The sequence below is a fragment of the Oncorhynchus mykiss genome, chromosome 8, assembly GCF_057628025.1.
Source record: "Oncorhynchus mykiss isolate SJ-2025 chromosome 8, ASM5762802v1, whole genome shotgun sequence".
Taxonomy (NCBI): Eukaryota; Metazoa; Chordata; class Actinopteri; order Salmoniformes; family Salmonidae; genus Oncorhynchus; species Oncorhynchus mykiss.
Genome location: NC_143029.1, coordinates 47,742,671 through 47,769,404, shown reverse-complemented (window position 1 = coordinate 47,769,404; position 26,734 = coordinate 47,742,671). Strand labels below are relative to the sequence as shown.

The 26,734-nt window shown below is 41.1% G+C and overlaps 1 protein-coding gene across 8 annotated transcripts; it reads right to left on the bottom strand.

Annotated features, from left to right (window-relative positions):
* Positions 1 to 322: 322 nt before the first annotated feature.
* Positions 323 to 26,203, bottom strand: mfn1a (mitofusin 1a). 8 transcript variants are annotated; one of them, XM_021612658.3, is made up of 18 exons: positions 25,837 to 26,203; positions 25,575 to 25,698; positions 25,143 to 25,278; positions 24,550 to 24,712; positions 24,060 to 24,184; positions 15,146 to 15,254; positions 14,751 to 14,858; positions 14,189 to 14,351; positions 13,722 to 13,789; positions 13,494 to 13,615; positions 12,771 to 12,897; positions 12,194 to 12,298; positions 9,747 to 9,849; positions 8,963 to 9,189; positions 8,436 to 8,567; positions 7,249 to 7,445; positions 2,018 to 2,152; positions 323 to 1,859 (listed from the first exon to the last, which is right to left on the bottom strand). In XM_021612658.3, exons 2-18 carry the CDS (start codon positions 25,687 to 25,689, stop codon positions 1,790 to 1,792), a joined length of 2,205 nt encoding a protein of 734 aa, XP_021468333.3. In that variant the 5' UTR covers positions 25,690 to 25,698; positions 25,837 to 26,203; the 3' UTR covers positions 323 to 1,789. The 8 variants fall into 8 exon arrangements, with proteins under 8 accessions (XP_021468333.3, XP_021468335.3, XP_021468334.3 ...); XM_021612660.3 differs by having other exon boundaries at positions 8,436 to 8,543; XM_021612659.3 differs by having other exon boundaries at positions 14,189 to 14,342.
* Positions 26,204 to 26,734: the final 531 nt, after the last annotated feature.

Below are 26,734 nucleotides of genomic sequence, written 5' to 3'. Positions count from 1 at the left end.
CATGAAGAACAAGGAACACACCAGGCAGGTCCGAGATACTGCTGTGAAGAAGTTTAAAGCCGGATTTGGATACAAAAAGATTTCCCAAGCTTTAAACATCCCAAGGAGCACTGTGCAAGCGATAATATTGAAATGGAAGGAGTATCAGACCACTGCAAATCTACCAAGACCTGGCCGTCCCTCTAAACTTTCAGCTCATACAAGGAGAAGACTGATCAGAGATGCAGCCAAGAGGCCCATGGTCACTCTGGATGAACTGCAGAGATCTACAGCTGAGGTAGGAGACTCTGTCCATAGGACAACAATCAGTCGTATATTGCACAAATCTGGCCTTTATGGAAGAGTGGCAAGAAGAAAGCCATTTCTTAAAGATATCCATAAAAAGTGTTGTTTAAAGTTTGCCACAAGCCACCTGGGAGACACACCAAACATGTGGAAGAAGGTGCTCTGGTCAGATGAAACCAAAATTGAACTTTTTGGCAACAATGCAAAACGTTATGTTTGGCGTAAAAGCAACACAGCTCATCACCCTGAACACACCATCCCCACTGTCAAACATGGTGCTGGCAGCATCATGGTTTGGGCCTGCTTTTCTTCAGCAGGGACAGGGAAGATGGTTAAAATTGATGGGAAGATGGATGGAGCCAAATACAGGACCATTCTGGAAGAAAACCTGATGGAGTCTGCAAAAGACCTGAGACTGGGACGGAGATTTGTCTTCCAACAAGACAATGATCCAAAACATAAAGCAAAATCTACAATGGAATGGTTCAAAAATAAACATATCCAGGTGTTAGAATGGCCAAGTCAAAGTCCAGACCTGAATCCAATCGAGAATCTGTGGAAAGAACTGAAAACTGCTGTTCACAAATGCTCTCCATCCAACCTCACTGAGCTCGAGCTGTTTTACAAGGAGGAATGGGAAAAAATGTCAGTCTCTCGATGTGCAAAACTGATAGAGACATACCCCAAGTGACTTACAGCTGTAATCGCAGCAAAAGGTGGCGCTACAAAGTATTAACTTAAGGGGGCTGAATAATTTTGCACGCCCAATTTTTCAGTTTTTATGAATTGTTAAAAAAGTTTGAAATATCCAATAAATGTCGTTCCACTTCATGATTGTGTCCCACTTGTTGTTGATTCTTCACAAAAAAATACAGTTTTATATCTTTATGTTTGAAGCCTGAAATGTGGCAAAAGGTCGCAAAGTTCAAGGGGGCCGAATACTTTCGCAAGGCACTGTAGCTGTGCAGCTACACTCCCACTCCCACTTGAGAGGATCAGCAGAGAAAAATGGGGGAAACTCCCAAAATACAGGTGTCGCTGCCAAAGGTGCTTCAACAAAGTACTGAGTAAAGGGTCTGAGTACTGTGATATTTCAGTTTTCATTTTTTTTTCATAAATGTGCAAACATTTCTAAAAACCTGTTTTTGCTTTGTCGTTATGGGGTATTGTGTGTAGATTGATGAAATGAAAACAATTTAATACATTTTAGAATAAGTCTGTGACATAAGAAAATGTGGAAAAAGTCAAGGGGTCTGAATACATTCCGAATGCACTGTACCTGTGTGAGATGTGCCCCATGCGATAACACATGCAATGACACATCCAGATGCTATCCAGCTAGAACATTTGGTTCCTTGGAAGTTGTGGGAATGTCTGTTTTTGGTTTTAAATTGGTTATTGGAAATTGAGTAGTTTTTGTATAGAATGATCATGGTACCACAGACCATTTTAGAACCAGTTCCATTGAAAACCTCAATGTATCTCCTTGTGAGGATCTGTTCACTCAGCACTGATTCTGCAGATACTGGGCAGAGAATGCCTCCAGCTGAGACTCCAGATCTGTGGCTCTGTGTCTGTAGGAAACAGAAGAGATTTATCACTCTGTTATTTTCAAACTTTTCATGTCAGTAGTTTGTATTGAAGTGTGTGTGTGTACAATGTGTTCAGAGAGCCCTACTATCAGACATTAAAAAGCTGAGATGAACAATGCAAGGTAGAGTGGCTATTCGACCTGAGAGTCTTGGAGCGTCGCTGGACATTCTCCAGTCTCTGGATCCTGCCACTCAGCAGTCGAATGTGCCCCTCCAGCTCCACCTCGCTCAGGTCAACCCGCTGGCACAGATGGGCAAAGGTCGTTGCCAACTCCCTGCCACAACCAAAAGGTCACATTAGGAGGGCATGAGAGCTGGAAAATACACATACAGTACTGTACATGTAACAGTATAGCTTCTGTCTCTGTTCTGGCCCGAGCTGTGAGCAAATCAGAGACCCTTATCACCCACAAAGCAACATTCTAACCAATAGCTCTACAAAAAACATGGTCTTGGTTGAGCAAGGGTGACACGATCTCTAGGTCAAATAAAGGGTGACATCACTTGGAAGATTGTCACTACTAGCGCACAGCTAATTAGCGAGTGATTCCACATTGAGGCTACATAGGATACACATGACAGTATAGCTGTAAAATAACCACAGTTAATAGCAAAATGACTGCACTGTATAAAGCTGTAGTAACCCTGCAGTTACAATAGATTCTGTAATTTTTCAGACGCAGTAGTGGAACTGCAATGTACTGCATTGTAACTGCAATTATTTTTGTAAGGTTAGTACTCTACTCACCATACACTAGTGCTGAGCTTTTTGAGGTCAATTTGGTTTCGGTTAGATTATAAATAATCACGGTTTTCGATTTCGTTTATAAAAAAATATAAATAAACGCACTATGCATTCTGTGGGTTGAATGCTCTAACAACACTCTAACAACACAGTCCCATGATGGTAGTGTCTGCCCATTACTGCTTATCACTTATTTACCATCATTTATTCACATTACTTGAATAAAATATTTCAGTTGTGTATATTACATTTGTTTTATTTGATGACTATTATTTCATTTCAAGTCATCATCTCATCTCGATAGAGCTGCTGCCTATGCTGCCTGACAAAATCGCTATTTTACTCGTTCTTAAAAAGTAAATAAGGCAGACTTTTATGACTGCTGAATACCAACTATCAATCATTTTGATCATGTATTTTCAGGTAGAAGTACCTTGCGAAGCAACTGCTTTCTAACCCTCTCGATTGCGCATTCTTCTGTCTCTTCTCTCCCTCTCTGTGTCTACCCCACTAACCTAACTTAACAGTTGTAAAATAAACACACACAGACCAGACAAGTAGGTGTGCAATGGATTATGTTCATTTTAGTTAATTACCATGTTTTCTGCGCTAAACTATGTAGAATATTAGCCAGTTGGCAACTACAACTCCCTAATACATCGCACAGTTCAGGCTTGATCTGATTTATCTCTAGAACAGTGGTCACCAACCGGTCGATGGAGAGCTGTAAAAAAACAAACTATAAGACTTGTGTTCATATTTTATTTATTTGTCTCAAGTTGTTGGTGGTAGGTGCACCCAATTCAACTGCCCTGCGTGTCGGGTAGGCGATATGTTCCAATTTTGAACCATTTCATGTCTGAAGGTAGGGGGTAGCAAATCAAGTGGACTACAGGCCTACCACTTGTCAATCAGATGGCTCAGATCTTATTGTTTGCAGTAACATAGCAGGTATATAAAAAAAGCTACTGCAAAGTTGATATGTGTAATTTCAAAGCTTTTAAAACCATGAATAGAGAGAGAGCTGCTGTTTTTATGATTGAGTTCCTGTTTAAGTTTACGCAACACTGTCAACACTTTCTAAAGGGAGAGCGGAGGGACATTGAAAGGCACAACATAAAATGTTGAAATATCATTTAAAAAATGTTCTGAGAATAACCACAAATGCAAGGCAATTCAAGCAAAACTAATATGTGACTCGTTTCAGGAAACTAGGCGTATGTCGCGCGTCACTACTTCACAGGAGAGGCATTTTAACATAAACCTTAAAAAGAAATCTAAAACCATTTTTGACAGAAATGCATTCTGGAACATGTGAACTTTCATGTGCCTCAACAACGAACTTGTATGCCATCTGTAAATTTGAATACAATTGTTAAATTACGATCCATGATCCATGGAAAAGGCCAGGAACCTTCCCAATAGCCATGATTGTCTGAGATAATGGATTGGCTGGACATGCCAAGAGAGGAGTTTGGATTGGTCTGCCATATAGCATGCTTCTGTCTATAACATGAGCTGGTCAGTACGTGTAGGTAATCCTTTCTAACTCGGCTTTATTGAAAGATATCACATAGTAGAACTGAAAAACTGCTGCTCTCCACTTTCTGGAGGACTGAGATTTGAAATCAGTGGAATGACCGGTGGAATTAGAGTATGATAGCTTTTCATTTCAAGTTAAAGCGGAGTGTTAGCTAGCTAGCTAACGTTAGCTGGCTGGCTCGCTAGCTAACAATTATCAGTTTATTATTTGGTTTGTATTGCCCATTCATTGTCAGTTAGAGACACAGTAATGCATTGGGACCCAAAAGCATAATCAGTGCTCTAACTCCCCCTCGGTCATTAGGGAAAATGTGGTCTGTGATAGGACAGGGGTTTTTCACACCTAGCTTAGCTATTAGACTATTCTTTAGTAAAGGTTGAATAGTCTATTGTTCAGCTATTAGGCACAGTCCCCAACTTGCAGAAATGTTTGTTGCTCTCTTTTTGTCGATAGCAAAACTTTTTTTATTTTGAATCAAAAATAATTGTTCTGAAAGCAATAACGAGGCTATAAAGTAAAAAAAAAAGGTTTTGCAATCAAGTAATGTGTAATAGAGCGCAAAACGTTATGCATTTTATTCCCCCAAAATATTTTGTGAACAAAAAATGTATTTGAAAACAAAACTCCAATTTAATTTCGCTATCAACCACCCTCCATTTTGGCCATTTTTGAGTGTCAGTTTGGCTACAGTACTGTTCAGCCTTTCTTTCCAACACAAAGGAAGTCAGAGCAGACACCCATGAAGGACTGTGTGATGATGTCATCTCAGGTAAGCAGCACTGGGCATTATTCTGTCCATTTTCTACATAGCTAGTAGTTAGCTCCTACGATTCAGGGACGGTTCATAACATTCTACTGTATTACATAGATATATACATACATAGAATGATAAATCATGCAATTATTATTCTCAAACTAACCAAAAACATTTAGCTACGAATGCCTTTTCTCGCCATTTTCAGTTGAATTCATCTAACTTTCTTTCATGGCAACTCATAAGCAGGCCATGTCCTATTTGTTTCATAGTCGATATATATATATATATATATATTACATGACAGTGTAATGGTTAGCTTTTTTTTACAGAAGGATGAAAGAGCACAATATGTCTGTCAGGGAATGCATTTCTGATATGTCAGATGAAGACCAGAAAGTCAGCGCCATGATGGCGAGGATGCCCCATGCAGGCTTTAGAATGGTCAAAGGAAGTCTCAGAGCAATGGGCCATTGTGTAAAATGGCGAAGAGTTAGTGAGTCTTTGCAGCGTGTAGATGGTGCAGGTATCATTGCCAGGATGATCCAGCTTCGTTGCATTGCTCGGCAAAAATACTCTGTTCCTGCTCCCCTGTCTCTAGTCCACATTGATACAAATCATAAATTGATAGGGTACTAAGTGTCACACCCTGATCAGTTTCACCTGTGCTTGTTACTGTCTCCACCCCCTCCAGCTGTCGCTTATTTTCCCCAGTCTATTTATCCCTGTGTTTCCTGTCTCTCTGTGCCAGTTCGTCTTGTATGTTTAGTCAAGTCAACCAGCGTGTTTTTCCCGTGCTCCTTTTGCTATTCTCTTTTTCTAGTCGTCCCGGTTTTGACCCTTGCCTGTTTCTGGACTCTGTACCTGCTTGACTGACCATTCTACCTGCCTTGACCATGAGCATGTCTGCCACTCTGTACCTCCTGGACTCTGATCTGGTTTTGACCTTTTTGCCTGTCCACGACCATTCTCTTGCCTACCCCTTTGGATTATTAAACATTGTAAGACTCCAACCATCTGACTCCTGTGTCTGCATCTGTGTCTCGCCTTGTGCCTTTATACTAAGATGTATAATGTCTTCATCAAGTATAAGAATTGATTTAAACTTTTTTATTCTTACTTATTCGTAGACACATTTTCAATGATGTATGAAATTGGAGTTGTTCTTGATCAACTGGTAACACATAAATAATGAAGCAGGTTAATAGGTTAAACATTTGACTTTTAATTCCAATGCTTTTTTTCAAGATACAACATTGTCATCTTTGGCGGTATAGATGGATTTTCAAGGAAGGTAAGTATATTATTTTGTATGCAAATTGCCCATTTCCCAAAATGAGATCTGCTGCTTTGAACAGTGATATCTCAGTTATTGTTTTCATATCTACAAAAAATATACTTTACTTTCAGAGTGCGAGCTGATCAAGGGGTCAAAAATGTAGATATTACATCCACTGTTTCACAAGACGACAGCCTGGTTTGCTGGTTTTCTCAGGAGTCCCTAAAACATTAAACAACACAAATTACAAATTCATACTCATGTCATAACACTAACTAGCTAATTGGCTAATGTTAGCTAGTCAGCTAATTTGCTAAATAGCAATTTACGTAAATTTACTTTATGACAAAAAAATATGCACAATCGTTGGTATCTACATTAGCTAACATATTCCTCTGAATTTTACATTTTTTTGCTTGACTCGTTATAACTACTTACATTTGCTTCCACCATAATGTTTTGCCAGCCATCTTTGAAGAAAGTCACCAGGGACCGGTGGCTCGCATCAAATTCGTCATTGGAACCACTCGATATGATTGGTCATATAAAAACCTTTTGACCCAAATGCATAATGAGTGCTCTACCTCTTCCTTGCGGTGGTCTGGAGCACTGAAGCCATAACGCTGGGTACCTCTAAGTCCTGCAGTGTAAGCTCGCAACTTTTAAAGGAGGAACCACTGTATGCAGTGATAATGTTTTGGGCCTACAGCTTACTGCACAAACCTCATTACTAGGGTACTGTTTTTAATAGGTTCATGTTGCACAATCGTATGTTTTTTAATTAAGTAATGTAAAAATAATAATTGCGTTTTCATTTTTTGACTCAAAGCGATCGCTCAAAAAAGGTTGGTGACCACAGCTCTAGAGAAACTGAGGAATGTGTGCATTGAGCTCACAGAAAAAAAACAGAATGAAATGGAATTCAAATAATTTAGAATAATAATTGGTTAATTGCATAACACTACCATACACTCCTTTAAATTCAATCAAAAGCCACAGAAACTAAATTAAATCCTATCCTCTCTCTGTTACGGTAGAACTGGGACTCACTGGTGAACCTGCTGGCTGCAGCTCCCACTGGTGAAGGGGATGATGGCCCTAAGTCGGTGGATGGCGAGCTCCACAAACTGCTGCTTCAGAGCCCTTTCCCTGGAGGCGTTGGTCCACGTCAGCTTCTCGTACAGGTAGAGCAGGCCATAAAGTGTTGCGGAGAGGGCGATGAGTCTCCAGCCCACTGAGCGCCACACCTGCCACACAGGGTGGGAGGAGATCACCTGCTTTAGCATTAGCTGTAATAGCGGTGCTAGACTAGCAAGACAAATCAGTGTTAGCATTAGCTTTTACAAACAGTGGTCAGTATTAATAGCAAATTAGCAATATAATCATGTGTCAGTGTTTGCTTTACTGTGTCAGTTTTGGCACGCAAGTCTTCTGTTATCATTACAAACAAGTAACGGTAGCCAACACTGTTCCATAGAGATTTTGCGTACCATGGCATTCAAACGAGGCTGCGATGAAAACAAATGGGACTGTGGTGACTATGTTGGTATCAAAATCCCGGTGGCATAAACTTGGTTTCCATTCAAGCGTTGATTGACATTGTAATAGACCAATAGTTTTCGAGACAATAGGAAAACCTGACCCCTCTGACGTTGTACGATACATGTTTCTCTCGCAGATTAAAAACAAGAAAGTGAAAGGGATAGGGAAAGGGGGATACCTAGTCAATTGTACAACTGAATGCATTCATTTTTTGCGTCATCACTGCAAGCCATCTCTTTCAAAGCCGTGATAGCCGCAGTTTACATGTGAATATTACTTTAGCGTTGCCCTAAAAGCCCTATTCAAATTCGACACAAACCTTTAAATAGGTATGTAATGACACATTATTTTAACTCTTTATAGTGTTTTATAAAACATGTAGAGGTGATAAGTTGCCCAAATCGGGTGAAAAAAGCTCTCACACAACATACCTCCCCCTTTCACTATTACTCAGTAGCCTTAGCTTCCCCCTCTGCAATTTAAAAAAAGACCGTGCGGAGCTCAGTTGCCTTCTTCAATCATGTATGGAAGTGTTAAGCGTTAGTGTGCCAAAAGATAACGGCTAGCAATGCATGCGTTAGCGATGGCCAATACAAGCATCTTTCAGTTTTATCAGTAGCTGTTAGCAAATAAGAGTACATTATAAAATGAAATACAAACATAATTGGTTTGAATAGAAGAGAACGTGCACATACCACTCCGCCAATGACAAGCACAGTCATGGAGGCTCTGGAGGTGAGTGACACAACACCTGTTGCCATTGAAAAGACCATGTGGTCTTGTAGGCTGGTTCCACCTTGTGCCTGGAGTGCAGTAGGAGAGGTATTCTGGAGAGAATTTAAGGGCATATGATACTGGTGGCCACCTACATCAGTCCTCCTCATCGAGAGCTATGGGGTGTACAGGCTTTCATTCCAACCCTGCTAAAATTACTTAGCTGTTCTTCGAGACCTTGATTAGCTGAATCAGGCGTTAAGAATAGGGTTGGTGCAAAACCCTGCAGTCCCAGTAGCTCAAGAGGATGACTGGCCACCCCTGGCATATCACTCATTTATCCTACTGTTGTCAAAGTAAACTTTTTTTTTAAGCATCTCAGAGTAGGAGTGCTGATCTAGGATGATGTCCATGACATATTTTTGAAATATGATTTAAAGGGCTAAACTGATCCTATATCAGCACCTCTACTCTAAGAGACTGAATATAGACCCTGACCATGGCTAACCTGAAACTTCTGGTTCATAGCCGTCAGGGCACGTTTGGCATTGCTCGGCCCAATGAATCGACTGACAAGGGCAGTCCAGCCGAGAGAGAACTGGAAGTCGATGTTTTCCTGGAAGTCGGCACAGAGGGTGGCCAGGTTAAGGTCGTAGGTCAGGACAAACTTCCTGCTGGGTAGGTGAATGTGGAACTGCTCCTGGACATCAGGGGGCAGCAGCGGCCTAATATTCTCTGAAATACAGAATCCTCATCATGGGTTTAACTACACATAAAAATAATATATCTATATAAATCAATGACTTCCTAATTCATGGATTGACATTGTAGCGATCCTCACTAATGAGCCCACATTACAATTCCCCCAAAGTGAGTTAACCCTATTGGAGAAATGTGTAGCAAGATTCCCTTTCACAGGAGAGATCTGGGTTCTATTGCTGATCCCTCCATTTGCTATATTGGTGACAGAGGTTTGGGATGGCGCCAGTGAAGCCATCGCAATGCACAGATGGACGTGCTTCGTAAACCTGAAAGATGGTCCAGCACGGAGACGTATCTGTGTTCGGACGGGGCAGTGTAGCAATCCTCACTAATGAGCCCACATTACAATTCTCTCCAACTGGGTTAACCCTAATGTGTACCGTTGTTTGCCTTTCACAGGAGCAACACGGTTCCTATTCCCGCTCCCTCTATTCGCTATAATATAATAATGTCATGCCCATGATCACCAAACTGTTTTGGAATTTCAAGAAACACATTCACGGCTCAAGCAAAGTGTGTACTATACCTACCAATCATGTTTTTCTGGCATGACTGCATGTGGCCAATGATCCCAGTGGAACAACGAAAGGCCAAACATGTACTCATCCTCTCTTCCACATGCATCATAAGTTTCTGCAGGTGAAAACAATGAGGAGAAAGAGATTATGAGACCACATGTAATGGAGGTGGTTCAGTGAACCACGCTCGCGTGATCAGTAACCTTATCGGAGACCTGGATACCTAGGATAGCTCCCCAAGCTCTGGCCAGGCTTTAGCTCAGCGGGCTAATGGTGTTGTGGTGAGTAGACAACCCGGGTTTAAACCTGCTTGGTCACACACACAACCTATTACTCAAAAGGATGTCAGTGAAGATTTAGTTTACCATCATCATATTTTTTAGACAATCATACACAACCAAGTGCTAATGCCATAAAAAATTACAATTTAAATGACACTGACCAGTACTTTTAAAGTTCACACATCACTGTGTTATCATCCATAGATGTAAACAAAGCTTACATTCACACACACAGTCACACACAGTACAATGCCCTATTGACCCTATGTCTATTGACCCCATCCACCCCCCTCTGACCAGCAGGACTTTAAGAGGCTTTCCTTTCATCCTGTTTAGCGTGATCACTCACTCTCCAGCCAGCTGTACTGATCATATAGGGTACACTGAGACTGTGTGTGTGTGTGTGTGTGTGTGTGTGTCAGGGTTTCCGTTAGCCAGTAATTCACGGCTTTTGGCTGATTAAAAAAATGAAAAGAGATAACTAAAATGGTTGCCGGCCAAATTGACCCTGAGCGGGTAAACTGATAGCGAAGAGACGCTGTAGACGCTACTACTAGTCACATCCCAAATCTCACACACACAGACACACGTGACATGACTCAAGTGACCCCGTTACCACGGTAACCTCCCGCCCTTAAAGGACAGCTGAACATTTTGTCTCATCTGATATTTTGGGTAAAATATATATATTTTTAAATGGATTAATATACCACATTACTTCTTACTTGTATATTTTTTAATCTACCCACCACAGTTGATGGTGGAACAAAAAGTTACATTTTAGGCCCTGATTTTAGGCCCTGATTTTAGGCCCTGCATTTAAATAATTAAGGGAAATATCTGTCGATGTAAATACATTTGACTGTTGTTGCTGCTGGAGTGAATCAAACGCTTTAATAAGCCAAGTACTTCCGCAACAATTCTAAATGCAATCGTGTGTTAAAAACACATTTGATGGCCACAACTGAAAATAGCTACTATTTTTAGTTCTTTACTGGTAATTGAATCGCACCATTCAAGTGCATAGGCAATAGTAGGCAGGCTATCAGTGCGTCACCCACCACTTTGCAATGTGATCTGGAGGCAGTATGCATTTTGAAAACATATATTTATTTATTTGAAACCTGAATGTTTTACTTCATATTATGAGGCATGTCTTACCTCGATTTGATTCAAAGTAGCCTAGTCAAAATTGGACCATAGAAACATGGAGGCAATTATTTTATAAAGACTTCCTCATGGCCTCCCGAGTAGCGCAGCAGTCTATGGCACTGCATCGCAAGGCTTGAGGCATCACTACAGACCCGGGTTCAATCCCAGGCTGTCGCAGCTGGCCGTGACTGGGAGACCCATGAGGCGGTACACGATTGGCCCAGCGACGTCCGGGTTAGGGGAGGGCTTGGCCGGCCGGGATTTCCTTGTCCTATTGCACTCTACCAGCCTTTCTCTCCTGTTCTATAGGTTTTCATATCAACTTTCTTCCGTTGTCCGGAAACCAAAGGCACAATCCTAGTCATATCAGCAACGCATCCTAGTTGTTGCATCTTTAGATTCCCACTCTTTCTCGGTTTTTAACAGAGATTTTCATTTCTTTCACATATGGAACCACTCATATCAGGTTTGCTGTTTAGAATGGTGTTTTCCTGCGAATTGCATTTTGTCAAGTGTTTGAAAATTACGTTTTATTGTCTGCTACATTACAGCAGTTGCATGATCTGTTAAGATGAACTACCATAATCGAAATGTGATCTAAATGTTCTATCATTCTGAGCACTGTGGGTGGACGCTCTAATGGGTTACACACCCAATGCATATACTGTATAGGTCCGGTAAATTTCTCAAATGGCCGGTAAATTAAAATCTTCCTGGTCACATTGTCTGGCGCCACATTTTCCTGACGGAAACCCTAGTGTGTGTTTGTGTGCATAGGTCTGTGCGCAGATCTGAGTGTTTGCCCATGGGTGTGAAGGTTAAATGTCACATTTTAAAAAAACATGACAGTGTAGAAAGGGTGAAATAGTTCAAGGGAATTACAATTTTAATGCCACTTTTTCTGTCCTGAAAAAAAGTGTGTTGTTGGGATTAGGCCTGTAGGCTACATGTAACAATTAAGATAGAGTTTAACTGTTGATCATGGGTTAATATTGCTAGGATATGGGATCTAGAAGCAGAACTCACTGCTTTGTAGAGCGGCAATGCATGTGGTGTTGGTGTAAAATCAGCACTGAACTCATCAACCTGAGCTGGGAGACCACGAATCTGCTCCACCATGGCAACGGTCACCTAAACAAAATGTATAGTAAAATCATAAACCAACAGATAATTTACTAACCTTAATCTGTCCATTGCCTACACTATTTATATGTGGCTAACAATACACAAAATATAATTGAACACAAAATCTTGAACACAAACTGCTTGTCAGCCCAACTATAGACAAACATATGTGTTGTATGAGAGAGTTGAAAGTTGAAAACTATAAATGACCATCTGTTAATCCTAAACCAATCATTTACTCACACATTTGCGCACCGCTATCCTTGCATTATTTTGATTTGAGATCTGTGTGCTTAATGAAAATGTTCTCCCATTAACATAAATTCATTATTTAGGTCAAGAGTGAAATATGTGTGTGCTTATCTCAACTCTGAATCAGGCCTACAGTAAATGATAGGCTATTCCCCTTTGTCATTTGGCTTAACAGACAGTCCCTCCCTTTTTATACTACTGTACGTGGGTGATTGCGAATGTCTACCTTGGCAGCCACCTCATCTGTTATGGTGTTGATCTTCTCTTTGATGTTCTCGGTCAGGCGGTTAAGTTGGCCTCTGACAAACTCTAGACGGTCCTTCTGGTCCTCTCGGTCCTCCAGGGAAAATATCCTGCACACGGAGAGGTCAAAGGGGAAAGAGCAAAGGTTGTCATAGTTAGGAGCAAATTGGAAAGCTTCTCTCTTTCAAGGCTAAATCCTATGCTGAGATAAACATTTGAGTCAGAGTTTTGCGCAATTCATACAGTACATGGATGTTAGTAGGAAGTTAGTGTGAAAATTGGAGGTTTGGATGCACAGATCTAGCATTTGGACCTTTAAAGGGATACTGCGATATTTAGGTCTTCAATCTATTTATCCATTACTATGAATAGCTTCGTAAGACTATAAATGACCAACCAGCCAGTTGTGGAGTATTTAGAAGGTCTATTCCCCTGCTTTTGAGAGGAGCTGGCTACTGTACTGGGGAACTTCCAGCAATTGTGCTAAACTAACGATATGCTAACTTCAATAATCTCCAAACAGCATGCAGATACATAAAAATGGTATCCATGAGTTCATAGGACTCTGGGTAAGTAGATAAACGGTCTAAATCTTGAAATATCACAGTATCCCTTTAATCTAATGATTAATAATCAATACTGTTTAGGTGCGTATGGCAGTAGCACATTACCAATGCTCCTATAAAAAACTGGGGGAGAAACTCACTTCCTTTCGGCAGATGCGATATTTATGGCATCCATGACTGCTTTGATTGTTTCTGTGATCTGCCACGCCCTGAGCGTGTGCTGCTCAAACTTGGTCTTGACCGCAGAGTGTGAGATGAACTCCTGTGCAGTCGTAAATACAGTAAGTTAGTGTGACGATGCCAATCAACGTGAAATTGACAATGATATTACAATGGACCATGACAATCAGTTATGCTTCAGTGCTTGCCTCAAAAGTCCTCTCGAATCTCTGGAACTCCCTCAGTCTCTCGTGGAATCCCTCTGCTAAAGCGCCACCTAGAAAGACCAGCAGAAGTCCAAATAAAAATAATAGCCAAGGACCTCCAGCATATTAAGTTATAGTTAATGTGGGCATTCATGGATGGCCGGGTAAGGTGAGCAGTTCAAAGCTTTAAGATAGCAATGTTTTTGAGGCGAGACAGTAACAGGAGAGAGATGCCTATTACAGGGCCGATGGAGGAAAATCTGTCAGGAGTGTGCTGGCAACTGCTTGTCAACTTCTTATGAATGCCGATGTATTCAAGTAAATTGATATTTTGCCTTCTAAATTACCATAACCATATCAATATCGTATAATTATTGTTCCCAAACCTGATCAGCGAGCCAGCCCAGCCAGTCAATCAGCGTCATGCAACCTCGCCCAACTAGCCGCTGGTCCCTCCTCACCGATCTCACCTGTCTCGGGCATGCCCTGGGCACAGTGCATCCTGGAGCTGAGCACCTCCTTGGCCGACACAAAGAAGATTCTGCCCGGAGCCTCCTCTTGTCTCACCACCCTCAGCTCCTCCACCAGGAAACTCACACAGCGGTCCATGTGCTGCTTACGCACCTGAGGGAGCTCATTATCCATTAGGTTTGACATTTTGGTCACTCAAAAAGTAGGCAAATCGAATGAAGGACTCAATGAAGCGCACCATTAGCCCTTTATAAGAGGGACCCATCTTGTTTTTCTCACAGCTAAACTACACAAGACATGTAATGTAAGCATAGTGTCCACAAAGCGCAAGCATGGATGACACTGAGCCACTGTGAGCAAAGAGAAATGATACTCCAGCTGAGCAAGCAGCAAGTCAATGAAGCGATCTTGCGCTGCTTAAGTGTCTATTTCAAGTATTTCACTCCTGCTTTCAGTGTTCTCAACAAGCGGATTTCACTATTGATTGATCACGATTGATCTCCTTTTGCTGCTTCTGGTGCTTGCACTATGCTTGCAGTGTAGTTTCACAGTCAAACTCACTTCATCAATGTACTCGGGCTCCCACGCAGAGGCATCCCAGCGGTTGTGCAGGATAAAAATGTTTGGCTTGGATATTCGCTCGCTCACTTTGTGGAAAAACAGCTTCTCCTTTAAAGAGTAATAGACACATCAAGAAACACATATATATGAGTAGAGAAGCAATGGAAAGAAAAAATGGTTTTAAATGAACAAAAAAACAAGTGCAAAAATGCATCATGGGACACAATATAATAATTGATTGTGCTCATAGTGGTGTGCATAGGCGTAATTTCCAGTCGGAACGGGGGGAATTGTGTAAGGTAGTATAAAAATGCAGAAAATATATTTGAATGGCAAAAAACATTCTTAAAGTTTTCTAAAGAGTTAAAAGAGTGGTTTAGTTTTTTTTCTCTCACTGTGTTCATCAGTGTGGATTCTGCATTGCCCACCAACACAAAGACGTCAGCATCCAGACAGAACTTGTCGATCCAGCTGTCCAGGTAAGAGGTCACATCAGTCCCTGGGCTGTGCATGCATAATGAAACATATAAGTAGAATTGATTGATAAGAGGAAGTCAAATAATACATTTTGAACACATACAAATTGAACACAGTTTTTATGAAATACAAAATATACAAACACTGCACAGACAAGTCAGGACAACCCAGCGTAACAGAGCCAGTCCGGGTTGTATATTGTACAGTTCTTTCAGAAAGTAATCATACCCCTTGACATATTCCACATTTTGTTGTTTTACAGCCTGAATTCAAAATGGATTAATTAAAACATGTTTCTTACCAATATACACACACAATACCTCATAACGACAAAGTGTAAACATGTTTTTCGAAAATGTAACAAATGTATTGAAAATGAAATAAAGAAATATCTAGTCTACCCACCCCTGATTCAATACACCTTTGGCAGCGATTACAACTGTGAGTCTTTATGGGTAAGTATAAGAGTTTTGAAGACCTGGATTGTACAATATTTGCACATCATTTGTTTTAATTCTTCAAGCTCTGTCAAGTTGGTTGTCAATGGCTAGACAACTATTTTCAAGTCTTGCTATATATTTTTAAGCCCATTTAAGTCTAAACTGTAACTAGGCTACTCGGAACATTCAACGACGTCATGGTAAGCAACTCCAGTGTATATTTGGCCTTGTGTTTTAGGTTATTGTTCTGCTGAAAGGTACATTTGTCTCCCAGTATCTGTTGGAAAGCAGACTGAACCAGGTTTTCCTCTAGGATTTTGTCTGTGCTTAGCTCTATTCCATTTCTTTTTATCCCACAAACTCCCTAGTCCTTGTCGATGACAAGCAAACCCATAACATGATGCAGTCACGACAATGCTAGAACTCAGTGGTACTCAGTGAGGTGTTGTGTTGGATTTGCCCCAAACATAACGCTTTGTATTCAGGACTTAAAGTTCATTTCTTTGCACTTTATTGTTAGTGCCTTCAAGCAAACAGGATGTTTCTGAATATTTTTTATTCTGTACAGGCTTCCTTCTTTTCACTCTGTCATTTAGGTTAGTATTGTGGAGTAACTGCAATATTGTTGATCCATCCTCAGTTTTCTCCTATCACCGCCATTAAACTCTAACTGTTTTAAAGTCACCATTGGACTCATGGTGAAATCCCTGGGCAGTTTAGAAGAGACACCTGTATTTTTGTAGTGACTGGGTGTATGGATACACCATCCAAAGTGTAATTAATAACTTCACCATGCTTAAAGGGATATTCAATGTCTGTCTTGTATACCCATCACTGCTCGACTGAGGGACTTTACAGAAGTGCGGAGTACAGAGATGAGGTAGTCATTAATAAATCATGTTAACCACTATTATTGCACACAGAGTGAGTACATACAACTCATTATGTGACTTTTTAAGCAATATTTTACTCCTGAAATTATTTAGGCTTGCCATAACAATGGGTTGAATACTTATTGACTTGACATTTCAGCTTTTCATTTTTTATTAATTTAAACAACAAAAAAAAATCTAAAAGCATAATTCCACTTTGACATTATGGGATATTATGGGATATTGTGTGTACCCATTTTAAACTCAGGCTGTAACACAACAAAATGTGGAAAGGGTGAAATGGTGTGAATACTTTCTGAGGACATTAGAAAAACGGATTCCAAAAGGGTTCTTGGGCTGTTCCCATAGAATAACCCTTTTTGGTTCCAACATACATTTTATTTGAATCCCATAATTTATCATTTGTATTTGGATATGAATATGAATTTAATATTGTACAATTTGTACTGGACATGTTGAATCATTGAATTTATAAACTGAACTTGTATATTCATACTTTTTTAAATATGGTAGATATTGCATTAATTGTCTGTGTATCAAGTTTATAAACTCATTTCAAGTATATCAAAGGTATACTCAACTTCTCAGGTGCATGTTTTCAAATTCAGATCTCAAATTCAGATTCAAAACAAGAGACAACATCCTGGTACTTTGCCAGCCAGGAAAGGTAGAGAACAAATGCTCTCTGTGTTAAAAGAGAAGTTTCTGGAGGTTTCTGAAGCCAAAGTGGCGTGTTGAATTGATTTTAGTCATTAAAACTAGGTCAGATAGGAGTGAGGTGTTGTGAGGTGTTGTTTAATTTGTTTTTTAAAGCAACATTTGCTGTTTGCTTGAGTAATTTGAGATGGAAGGGAGTTCCATATGATCATGGCTCTATATAATACTATGCGTTGCCTTGAATTCTAACTAGATTGGGGGACTGTGAAGAGACCTCTGGTGGCATGTCTGGTGGGGTAAGTATATCTGTCAGAGCTATACGTAAGTTGATTATACAGACAATTTGGACATTTTAACACAATATTTCTCACAAAAACAAAAATGTATGCAGTCAGCCCTCAAAAAGGAAAGCCTGGCATGCATGTTGTTGATGTTAGTTCTGTATGTTAAGGTCAAGGAATGCTGCTATGTTTTAAGGCATCTTCAGCTTTGCTAGGTATTTCTTTGCTGCACTTAACCATATTACCGGACAGTAATCAAGATGGGACAAGACCAGAGCCTGAACTAGTACAGTTGATTTTTGTGTCAAAAACACAGAACATCTTTTTAAAACAGACATACCACTCCCCATCTTCACAACAACTTTGTCAATATGATTTGACTATGATAATTGACCATCCAATGTTATACCTAGGAGTTTAGCTTCCTCAACTTGCTCAATGGTCACACCCACAACTCCATTTGAGGTTTAGGTCTTAGAGAATGTTTTGAACCAAATACAATTATTTTAGTTTTAGCTGTATTTAAGACCAGTTTATTATTAATCACCCATTCTGATACTGAACTCCTTATTTAGAATTTCAGTGAGCTCACTGACTTTGGGTGCTGACATGTAGAGTGTGGAATCATTCACATACATAGTCGTTCTAGCTTTGTTGAAGACCAGTGTCAAATCCTTTGTAATAATAGAGAAGAGTAACGGCACAAATCAACTGTCCTGAGGGACACTGCACTGTACATATCCGATGTTAGAGAAGCTTCCAATGAAGAAGACTCTCTAGGTTCTATTGGCTAAATAGGAACACCTGCTATTTCTTTGACATAGACTGACAAGGGGAAAGCTATGATCCCTTATTGATGTCACCTGTAAAAATCCACTTCAATCAGTGTAGATGAAGAGAAGGAGACAGGTTAAAGAAGGATTTATAAGCCTTGAGACAATTGAGACATGTATTGTTTATGTGTGCCATTCAGAGGGTGAATGGTCAAGTCAAAATATTTAAGTGCCATTGAACAGGGTATGGCAGTAGGTGCCAGGCACCGGTTTGATATTGTCACAAACTGTAATACTGCAGGATTTTTCACACTCAACAGTTTCCCGTGTGTATCAAGAATGATCCACCACCCAAATGACATCCAGCATACTTGACACAACTCTGTGGGGGCATTGGAGACAACATGGGCCAGCATCCCTGTGGAACGCCTTCGACACCTTGTAGTCAAAGTCCGGACAAATTGAGGCTGTTCTGAGGGCAAAAGGGGGTGCAACTCAATATTAGGAAGGTGTTCCTAATGTTTTGTATGCTTAGTGTATATTCTCATAGGGGCCAAATCATGCTTTTTGTGACACTTTCTTCTAATGTGTCCTCTAATGTGATCGTCAAAGAGGGGAACAGAAGTCATGTCCATGTTCCAGAGGTCTTAACTTTCAGGTATGGCGTCAAATTACACTACATGACCAAAAGTATGTGGACACCTGTTTGTTGAACATCTCATTCTAAAATCATGGACATTAATATGGAGTTGGTCAACCCTTTGCTAATATAACAGCCTTCACTCTTCTCGGAAGATAACTTTCTACTAGATGTTGGAACATTGCTGTGGGTACTTGCTTCCATTCAGCAACAAGAGCATTAGTGAGGTCGGGCACTGATGTTGGGCGAATAGGCCTGGCTCACAGTCAGTATTCCAATTCATCCCAAAGGTGTTCAATGGGATTAAGGTCAGGGTTCTGTACAGGCCACATCTCCACATCTCCACATCTCGACAAACCATTTCTGTTTGGACCTCGCTTTAAGCAGGGGGGCATTGTCATACTGAAATAGGAAAGGGCATTCTCCAAACTGTTGCCACAAAGTTGGAAGCATCATCTAGAATGTCATTATATATAGTAGTGTTAAGATTTCTCTTCACTGGAACTATGTGGCCTAGCCTGAACCATTAAAAACAGCCCCAGACCATTATTCCTCCTCCACCAAACTTTACAGTTGTCACTGTGCATTGTGGCAGGTAGCATTATCCTGGCATTCGTCCAACCCAGATTCTTCCGTCGGACTGGCAGATGATGAAGCATGATTCATCACTCCAGGGAATTAGTTTTCACTGCTCCACAGTTCAATGGCAGCAAGCTTTACATCGAATCAAATTTTATTGGTCACATACAAATATTTAACAGTTGTTATTGCGGGAGTAGTGAAATCTTGTGTTCCTAGCTCCAACAGTGCAATAGTATCTAAAAACAATACACACAAATCTAAAATTAAAAGAATGGAATTAAGAAATATGTAAGTATTAGATTGAGAAAAGTCAGAGTGGCATTGACTATAATATAGTAGAATAGAATATGAGATGAGTAAAGCAGTATGTAAACATTATTTAAACATTATTAAAGTGACTAGTTTTCCATTATTAAAGTGGCCAGTGAATCCAAGTCTATGTATACAGGGCAGCAGCCTCTAAGGTCAGGGTTGCGTAACTGGGTGGAAGCCGGCTAGTGATAGAAGCTGTTTTTCAGTCTCTCGGTCCCCGCTTTGATGCACCTGTACTGGCCCTGTCTTCTGGATGATAGCGTGGTGACATCGGGTGCTGTAGGTGTTTAGGAGGGAAAGTAGTTTGCCCCCGGTGATGCGTTGGGCAGACCGCACCACCCACTGGAGAGCCCTGCGGTTGCGGGTGGTGCAGGTTTTAGGGCCAAGGCAAATTTCTTCAGCCTCCTGAGGTTGAAGAGGTGCTGTTGCGCCTTCTTCACCACGCTGTCTGTGTGGGTGGACCATTTCAGATGGTCAGTGATGTGTACGCCGAGGAACTTGAAGCTTTCCACCTTCTCCTCAGCGGTCCCGTCGATGTAGATAGGGGCGTGCTCCCTCTGCTGTTTCCTGAAGTTCACAATCAGCTCTTTTGTTTTGTTGACATTGAGAGGTTATTTTCCTGGCACCACTCTCCCAGGGCCCTCACCTCCTCCCTGTAGGCTGTCTCGTCATTGTTGGTAATCAGGCCTACTACTGTTATGTCATCTGCAAACTTGATGATTGAGTTGGAGGCGTGAGTGGCCACGCAGTCATGGGTGAACAGGGAATACAGGAGGGGGCTGAGCACGCACCCTTGTGGGGCCCCTGTGATGAGGGTTAGTGAAGTGTAGGTGTTGTTTCCTACCTTCACCACCTGGGGGCGGCCCACCAGGAAGTCCAGGACCCAGTTGCAAAGGGCGTGGTTCAGACCTAGGGCCTTGAGCTTAATGATGAGCTTGGAGGGTACTACGGTGTTAAATGCTGAGCTATAGTCAATGAACAGCATTCTTACATAGGTATTCCTCTTGTCCAGATAGGATAGGGCAGTGTGCAGTGTGATGGCGGTTGCATCGTCTGTGGATCTCTTGGGGTGGTAAACAAATTGAAGTGGGTCTAGGGTGTCAGGTAAGGTAGAGGTGATATGATCCTTAACTAGCCTTTCAAAGCACTTCATGATGACAGAAGTGAGTGGTACGGGGCAATAGTACCTTTGCTTTCTTGGGTACAGGAACAATGGTCTACATCTTGATGCAAGTCGGGACAGCAGACTGGGATAGGGAGAGATTGAATATGTCCGTAAACACTCCATCCAGCTGGTCTGAGCATGCTCTGAGGACGCAAATAGGGATGCCGTCTGGGCCGGTAGCCTTGCGAGGGTTAACTAATTTAAATGTCTTACTTATGTCGGCCATAGAAAAGAAGAGTCCACAGTCCTTGGTAGTGGGCCACGTCGGTGGCACTGTGTTATCCTCAAAGCAGGCCAAGAAGGTGTCTGGTTTTCCCTTTGTAGTCTGTGATTGTCTGTAGACCCTGCCACATACGTCTCATGTCAGGGCCATTGAATTGCTACTCGACTTTCTCTGTACTGACTTTTGCCTGTTTGATTGCCTTATGGAGAGAATAACACTGTTTGTATTCAGCCATATTCCAGTTACCTTGCCATGGTTATATGCAGTGGTTCGCGCTTTCAGTTTTTCGTGAATACTGCCATCTATCCATGGTTTCCGGTTTGGGTAGGTTTTAATAGTCACAGTGGGTACAACATCTCCTATTCACTTCCTGATGAACTCAGTCACCGTATCCGTGTATTCGTCAATGTTATTTTCAGAGGCTACCCAGAACATGTCACAGTCCGCGTGATCAAAACAATCTTGAAGCATGGATTGCGATTGGTCAGACCAGCGTTGAATAGACCTTAGCACGGGTACTTTCTGTTTGAGTTTTACCTATAGAAACCGAGGAGCAAAATGGAGTCGTGATCAGATTTGCAGAGGGGAGGGCCTTGTAGGCATTTCAAAAAGTTCAGTAGCAGTGGTCCAATGTTTTACCAGCATGAATACTACAGTCAATGTGTTTGTAGATCTTCGGTAGCGTTTTCCTCCTATTTGCTTTGTTAAAATTGCCAGCTACAATAAATGCGGCCTGAGTATATGTGGTTTCCAGTTTGCATAAAGTCAAGTAAAGTTCTTTGAGGGCTGTTGTGGTATCGGCTTGCGGCGGAATATACACGGCTTTGACAATAAACAAAGAGAATTATCTTTGAAGATAATACGGTCGCCGTTTGATTGTGAGGTATTCTAGGTCGGGTGAACAAAAGGACTTGAGTTTCTGTATGTTATCACAATCACACCATGAAACACCATGAAACATACACCCCCCGCCTTTCTTCTACCTGGAGAGTTCTTTATTCCTGTCTTCACGATATACAGAGAACCCAGATGGCTGAATGGACGGGGGCAGTATATCCCAAGAGAGCCATGTTTCTGTGAAACAGAGCATGTTACAATCCTTGATGTCTCTCTGGAAGGAGATCCTCTCCCTGAGCACATCTACTTTATTATCCAGAGACTGAACATTAGCAAGTAATATACTCAGAAGTGGTGGATGGACTAGAGTCGGACTAGAAATTCACTCCGAATACCTCTTCTCTGCCTGTTGTGTTTTGGAGCAGACTGGAAGAAGTTCAATTGCCCTGCGGGGTACGAACAAAAGATCCAGGAAAGTCGCATTCCTGGTTGTAATGCTGTTGAGTTACCGCTGATCTGATATCCAAAAGTTATTTCTGGCTGTATGTATTAACACAAAAAAATTCTGGGCTAATAATGTAAGAAATAAAAAAAATGAAAAAAATGAAATACTGCAAAGTTGTTTAGGAGGAAGAGGCAGAGCTGTCATATCCGTCGGCACCATCTTACTTTTCTTACTTACACCACTCTAGCCGACACTTGGCATTGCACATGGTGATGTTAGGCTTGTGTGCGGCTGCTCAGCCATGGAAACCCATTTCATGAAGCTCCTGATGAACAGTTATTGTGGTGACGTTGCTTTCAGAGGCAGTTTGGAACTCGGTAGTGAGTATTGCAACCGAGGACAGATATTTTTTACGTGCTTCAGCACTCTGCAGTCCTGTTCTGTGAGCTTGTGTTGCCTACCACTCCCCGGCTGAGCCGTTGTGGCTCCAAGACGTTTCCACTTCACAATAACAGCACTTACAGTTGACCGGGGCAGCTATAGCACGGCCGAAATTTGACAAACTGACCTGTTGGAAAGGTGCCATGTTGAAAGTCACTGAGCTCTTCAGTAAGGCCATTCTACTGCCAATATTTGTCTATGGAGATTGCATGGCTGTGTGCTCGATTTCATACCCTGTCAGCAACGGGTGTGGCTGAAATAGCCGAACCACTAATTTGAAGGGGTGTCCACATACTTTTGTATCTGAGAAGTTTACTATTTGATCAACTTGAAATTAAAAGTTTGATGGACAAACAATTAATTAAATATCTGCTATATTTAAACTGAATATATAAATATTGAAATTGAACATTCAATTAGATTGAAATCCAATGTTCATAAATTTCAATTTCAAATCATGAAATACAAGTTCAATTTATGAATTCAATAATTACATTTGTGCTTCACAAATAAATATACAGTATATTAAAGAAAAATTAAATATCCTCATACAAATTCAAAATTATGGAATTCAAACACAATTTCTGTTGGCACTGAAATCACTCCATAGAACATGCACCATGGATAACGCTGAGATTAATCAATTACCTGCGAATCTGATTAAGCCCGTCTTGCTCTCACTTTTGTAGTGTAACATCATTGTACAATGTTGCGAATGTCTAGGCTATTTCAGACCCAGTGTATCAGACATTTTGTTAACAGTGAATAGCACATTTTGAGCCTCTTCCAGTGCCACACAGCTAGTTTGGGGATTGTCTACCGTAACTGTGTCGACAGGTTGTGTGTAGCCTATTCATGATAGTTAGCAATGCAAGCCATGAAAGTAAGTATTATGTTCTATAGGGGACTTAATGGTGAGTAAATATGGCAGGCTACTAATGTTGTGATGACTGGTCGAATGTATGAATGAAGCCATTTGTAGCTATTTGCACCTGCACATTTATTTTTTATTTTTTTGTGGTGGCATAGAAATTCTAAATAATTGGTGCACGGGTCCCGTCATTATTTTTCTCAGGAAATTGGAAGGAGCATGGTTTGGAAGTCCTGAGATACCGGTCACTGGCATTAAACCCTAGCGCGTACCTGTCCATAATAACAAGGTCATCCCTCAGCAGGGCACACCTGGACTTGGGCCAGAACACCTTCACTTGGCAGCCTGAGTCTAGACTGCGCTCCATATGCAGGGCATGGGCCAGCTGATTGACTGACTGGAAGGGGGGAAGAAAAAGATGCAGAGACATACATAAAGTAGTAGAACAGAGGGAAATATCATTGCTAACAATTGTGTGTTATACTGCACGTCGAAAAGGCTGTTCTGGCGATATTGCCGCAGCCATACCTCAGCCTCCGTCTACATTATAATTTGCAAATAAATTCATTAAAAATCCTACAATGTGATTTTCTGTTTTTTTTTCTCATTTTGTCTGTCATAGTTGAAGTGTACAAATGACGAAAATTACAGGCCTCTCTCATCTTTTTAAGTGGGAGAACTTGCACAATTGGTGGCTGACTAAATACTTTTTATATATATACACAGTAGATCAGTCTGCGACCCCCTGGTTTAACCCCAGACCTTGACGCTTTTTCTGTCATCAGAGCCCTCGGTGGTGAGGTAGGCATCTTCCCCGTCTGTGCCTTCCACCCTCAAAAAGCAGTTGGTGGTGTGGCCAATGCCGCTGGGCAGCACCCGGTCCCTCAGCATGGCATTGATCACCGTGCTTTTACCGTTACTCGTCCTGCCAGGGAGAGAGAAAGGAAATGTCTCTTTACTCCTTTGACAAAATGTTTACAATTATGGTCACAAGGCTAATGTGAACAGCTTTGTTCTAACCTGGGTCTCCTGCCACCACAGTAATTATGCTGCGATAAAACCTAGGTAGCTCAGTGAGCTAGCACAAATCTTCCACCTCCGTTACACTAACTTTTGGGAAAATCATTCTGCACATCCAAAATTATGGTACTAATATTTACTTATGCTGTATCAATAGTTACACCATACTATCTAGGTAGTGTGAAAAACATCTGGAATAACAGTGAGACTACTTAATTATACCAATCCAGCAGCAAACTGTATATTATAAATGTCCTTTACATATGGACCCTCAGTAATGCATCTGTGTTGAATATTGGGTTCAATTCTATTTCCAATAAACCATTGACTCTCACCTCCCAAAAAAGGCTACCTTCATGTGCCTACGCGCCAGCACCTCCCGAATGGTGGCCAGTTTCCTAGCACAGGTCTGGATTTCAAGGCACTGCTCCTCAACTGCGACCTGCTCCAGATCCGCACTTCGCCATGTCTCTGGGCATCACAGAAGCAGATAGACAAGAATGGATATTGTGGTAAATGACAACTAAAACCCCCACACTAGTGTAAGGTAGCCCACCATGTGTACGCGTTAATATGTAATAGGTAACCACGCAAAAAAAGTTAACAATTAACAAGGGAATTGTCTGAAGGGTGCCCTTTTAGATGCAGATTATAGCATAACACCATCTATACCTATGTGTATACATCTTTATTCAAACTGTAAGACGCTATTGATGCTAATAATCTACAAAACACACTTTTTGTTAAGTAACACTATGTAGACTCACCGTCCACAAACTCTGAGCCCTCTTTGACATACTCCAGCAACTGATCAAATATACCGTTGATAGTCTTCTTCGCCACCACAAAATGCATGAGGGGCGATGGGCCCCCCGGGTCCATTTCAACTTCCTGAGCATAGTGTTGAGATTAATTTAATAGGCACAGACAAACTGACTGACAGGCAGGCAGACAGACGGACAGACTGGTGACACACAGGCACACATTATGCAAACACAGTACACACATGCACATAAAGTCTGTCAGTACCTTGGCTAGGGGATAGTTGCAGTGAGAGAAATCTTCAGAGGTTCTGGATTAATTTGCTTCCCAATCAATGCTATTAGAACGTGTTGAAAAGCGTAGTTGCAGGACAAGATTTGACAACACTTCCTCTCCCTAAATGATCAAATACACCTGGTTTGCCTAATTACATTTTTTTTCTCCATTATATCATCTGTTTATGCACCCGTACACTCTCATTTCCACTTCTTTCTATTCTTCATACACAATCTATTTCACCTCTACCCTCTTCCTCTCACTCTCCATCATACAACCTGGGTCTACCTGCTTTCTGTCTGAAGATCAGATCTCTGACGCGCAGTGGACTTACACAGCCTTTCCAGCTGGTGTGTGTGGAGCCTGTAAATCTCCAATCCTCTTAGCTAGGACTTAATGCATCAGGTGGTTCGGTGTTTCCTTACCTGCAGCGTCTACTATGAATAATACTATGGGTAATACTATCCTTTAGCAATGTTCACTGAGTTCAACTGGGCCTAACTGCAGATTGGATACTTGTGTAAAGTTTACAATGTTTTAGGCATATTGGTATTTTTATAACTGCTGTTTACCATTCACTTTTGATATCTGCTAATCAAATGGACTATTTGCATTGTCTTGTAAGTTAGCATTTCACTGTTGTATTCGGCGCATGTGACAAATAACATTTGATTTAATTAATCTATCTAACCAATTATTCTAATAAAGTAAACTAGTCTGTGTGTGTCTACGTGGGTGATTACTATATGATTCCATATGTGTTATTTCATAGTTTTGATGTCTACAATGTAGAAAATAGTAAAAATAAAGAAACCCTTGAATGAGTAGGTGTGTCCAAACTTTTGACTGGTACTGTAGCTACAGGGGTCTTTTGTTCAAAATCAAATAG